The 2,868-nt window shown below is 46.3% G+C and overlaps 1 protein-coding gene across 1 annotated transcript; it reads right to left on the minus strand.

Annotated features, from left to right (window-relative positions):
• Nucleotides 1-408: 408 nt before the first annotated feature.
• On the minus strand, nt 409-2,595 carry NOG (noggin). Its single transcript, XM_073588103.1, has one exon. It carries the CDS (start codon nt 1,640-1,642, stop codon nt 971-973), a length of 672 nt encoding a protein of 223 aa, XP_073444204.1. The 5' UTR covers nt 1,643-2,595; the 3' UTR covers nt 409-970.
• Nucleotides 2,596-2,868: the final 273 nt, after the last annotated feature.

Consider the following 2,868-nt stretch of genomic DNA (forward strand, 5'->3'; position numbering starts at 1 on the left):
CTCCTCCTTTCCAACTCTGCCCTCAGCAAGTACACACGACTCACTCACTCCAGTGTCTACCAGGGAAGAAACAAGACACCAGCCCATAAATTACAATCTAGGCAGCAACATATACAGATGTAGCAGAGCTGTCTTTAACTCTTTGCTATAAAATTTGCCTAAGGAAAAAAAAACAAAAAAACACTCACTAAATTTACCAGCAGTCCCATGTAACATAACACAACGACAAAGTGCGAAATAACAAACTTGGCTCTGCTACATCTGTCACCCTCCCACACTACCACCAACCTCACTCCCCCCCCAAAAAAAGTGCTATGATAGTGTTAGAACAGTAAAAAAAAACAGCATAAAGAAGGACATACCCTGATAGGAACGCGGGTAGGACAGAACGACGAATGCCAGGGTTGAATATTTTAGTGGTTTAATTCTAATCTGCACTGTTTCTTTACTACAAAGAGATAAAAATAAAAGAATAAATAGCAGATAGTCTTCATTTACAAGATTTCTGACTCCAAAAAGAAAAAAAAAATGTGTCCTCTGTATGTACAGTAGCTGAAAAGTCATTTTCTTTTTTTTTTTTTTTAAATCTGAGGTCCATCAAGGTATTTTCCCAAATAATGGAAATAGCATCTATAATAAAGTATTAAAATAATTAAAAAATAAAAAAAATAAATTTAAAACAAAAACAAAATTGCTTCGCGACGCGAAGTGCTCTTTGTATATAAATACAGATACATTAGTCAAATAATAATAATAATAATAATAATAATAATTATAAAATAGAAAGTAGAACTCGAACCAGATAAATTGCCTTGGAAATGCAGTAGACACTGGTTATTTAAAAGAATAATACTGACCTTTTAATAGTAATTTAAACTGGTACCATATATACATACATATACATTCCTACATATTACAGTGCATACAACATTAACCATAAAGCCAGCTCTTTACTGAGGTCCATGGAGTCCTAGCAGGAGCACTTGCACTCAGATATGATGGGGTACTGTATGGGTATCCACGTGCAGCGCTGGTTGAGCCTGCGTTGACATCTCCACCTTAAGATGGTCAGATGCATGGACTTGGAAACCTTACAAACCATCCCCTCTGGTACAGAACAGGACCTCTTAGTGTAGCAGCTGCCCACTTTCATGTATCGGGGCCAAAATCTGATGCCCAAGTCATTCCACGTGTATAGGACAGGACAGAAGGTTTGGGACCAGAGCCACATCTGAAGCTTCCTTCTCAGCTTCTTGCTCAGTCTGTGCTTCTTTCCTTGGAGACCCTCATAAAACTCCAGTCCCTTGATTTCAGCTGGCATTGCCCCAGAGGGCTTCAGCCTTAGGAGAAGGTCAAGCTCTGCCAGGTCCTCCACTCCTAGTCTCTCCTCAGGCAAGTTGATGGCCATAAAGTTGGGGTCAAAGTGGCCACCCAAGAGAGTCCTCAGCTCGGTCTCGTTAAGATCCTTTTCCTTGGGGTCAAATATAGGGTCCGGGTGTTCGATAAGATCCACCAGGGGTAGCTTTTCACTAGGCGCTGGTCTGATGTGCAGATAGTGCTGGCAGGCAGCTTGGTCTATTCGGAGTCCCAAGAAGACCACCAGGGCATATAAAGTCACAAGGCACTGGGAGTGATGATCCATGCTGCCCAGAGCTGCAAGAACTCAGTGACCTGGGCTATCCTCTCTGGGCACAGCTCATCAATGAGGCATCAGAAGGGATGAGGGGGCTCTGGAGAAGTGAGGTGGTCCCCCCCTCTCATTGCAGTCCAGCACAAGCCTTGTCTCCTCTCCAGTCCTGATGGCACCAGTTTGTCTGCCTGCTGGCTCCAGCCTCCCCCTTGTTAAATATTCTCCACTTTCAGCTGGATCACCATGGTAACCAGGGACTCAGTTTCTCCAAGAGAGGATAATAGGGGAGGTAGGATGATGAGGATGATAGTGCTGGCTCACAGTCCATGCAGCACAGGCAGTCAGGGCAATCCTCAGCTGTGCACATGGGGGATCCTGCCAGCCCCTGCACTGCTCTCTGCCGGAGTGCACAGCTCTGTCCCCGGCCCTCTGGCTACTTTGGATTTATTAGCCGGGATCCATAGGGCTGTGATGTCAGGCAGGTTTAAGTAGTGTGATGGCCTGTGGTCATGGTTGGCTGCTCTCTGACACCTCCCTCTTTCACTTGAATGGTGGATCGGGGGGTGTCGGTGCCCATTCTCTGCAGGCTGCAGCCACTGGGACCCGGTGTCTGTCGCCCTCTGCTGGTGGCTCGGCCGGGACGGGGCTGCTCGTGTACCACGTACCGCGCGTGTATGGGGGCGCCGAGTACGGGGGTCTCCAGCTACAGACAAGCCCCCACTCATAGCATGGACCCCAAATGTCACAGACTGAGGGAAGCACTGCTGAGAGGGAGAGTGGAGGCAGATAGAGAGAAACTACTGAGAAAGTAAGAAAGAGGGAAGGAGACAGAGCCATTCCTATAGAACGATGAGATAGCGAACTAGGAGAGTTCCAGATCATCTGGAGAGATAAGAGAGTCAGAGATCCCAACAGAAACAGAAGAGACAGACACATCTGGGAGAGATAAGAGAGTCAGAGATCCCAACAGAAACAGAAGAGACAGACACATCTGGGAGAGATGAGAGAGTCAGAGATCCCAACAGAAACAGAAGAGACAGACACATCTGGGAGAGATGAGAGAGTCAGAGATCCCAACAGAAACAGAAGAGACAGACACATCTGGGAGAGATGAGAGAGTCAGAGATCCCAACAGAAACAGAAGAGACAGACACATCTGAGAGAGATGAGAGAGTCAGAGATCACAACAGAAACAGAAGAGACAGACACATCTGGGAGAGATGAGAGAGTCAGAGATC

This window comes from Dendrobates tinctorius, unplaced genomic scaffold (assembly GCF_039654945.1).
Source record: "Dendrobates tinctorius isolate UK_male_01 unplaced genomic scaffold, ASM3965494v1 ptg000103l, whole genome shotgun sequence".
Classification (NCBI taxonomy): Eukaryota; Metazoa; Chordata; class Amphibia; order Anura; family Dendrobatidae; genus Dendrobates; species Dendrobates tinctorius.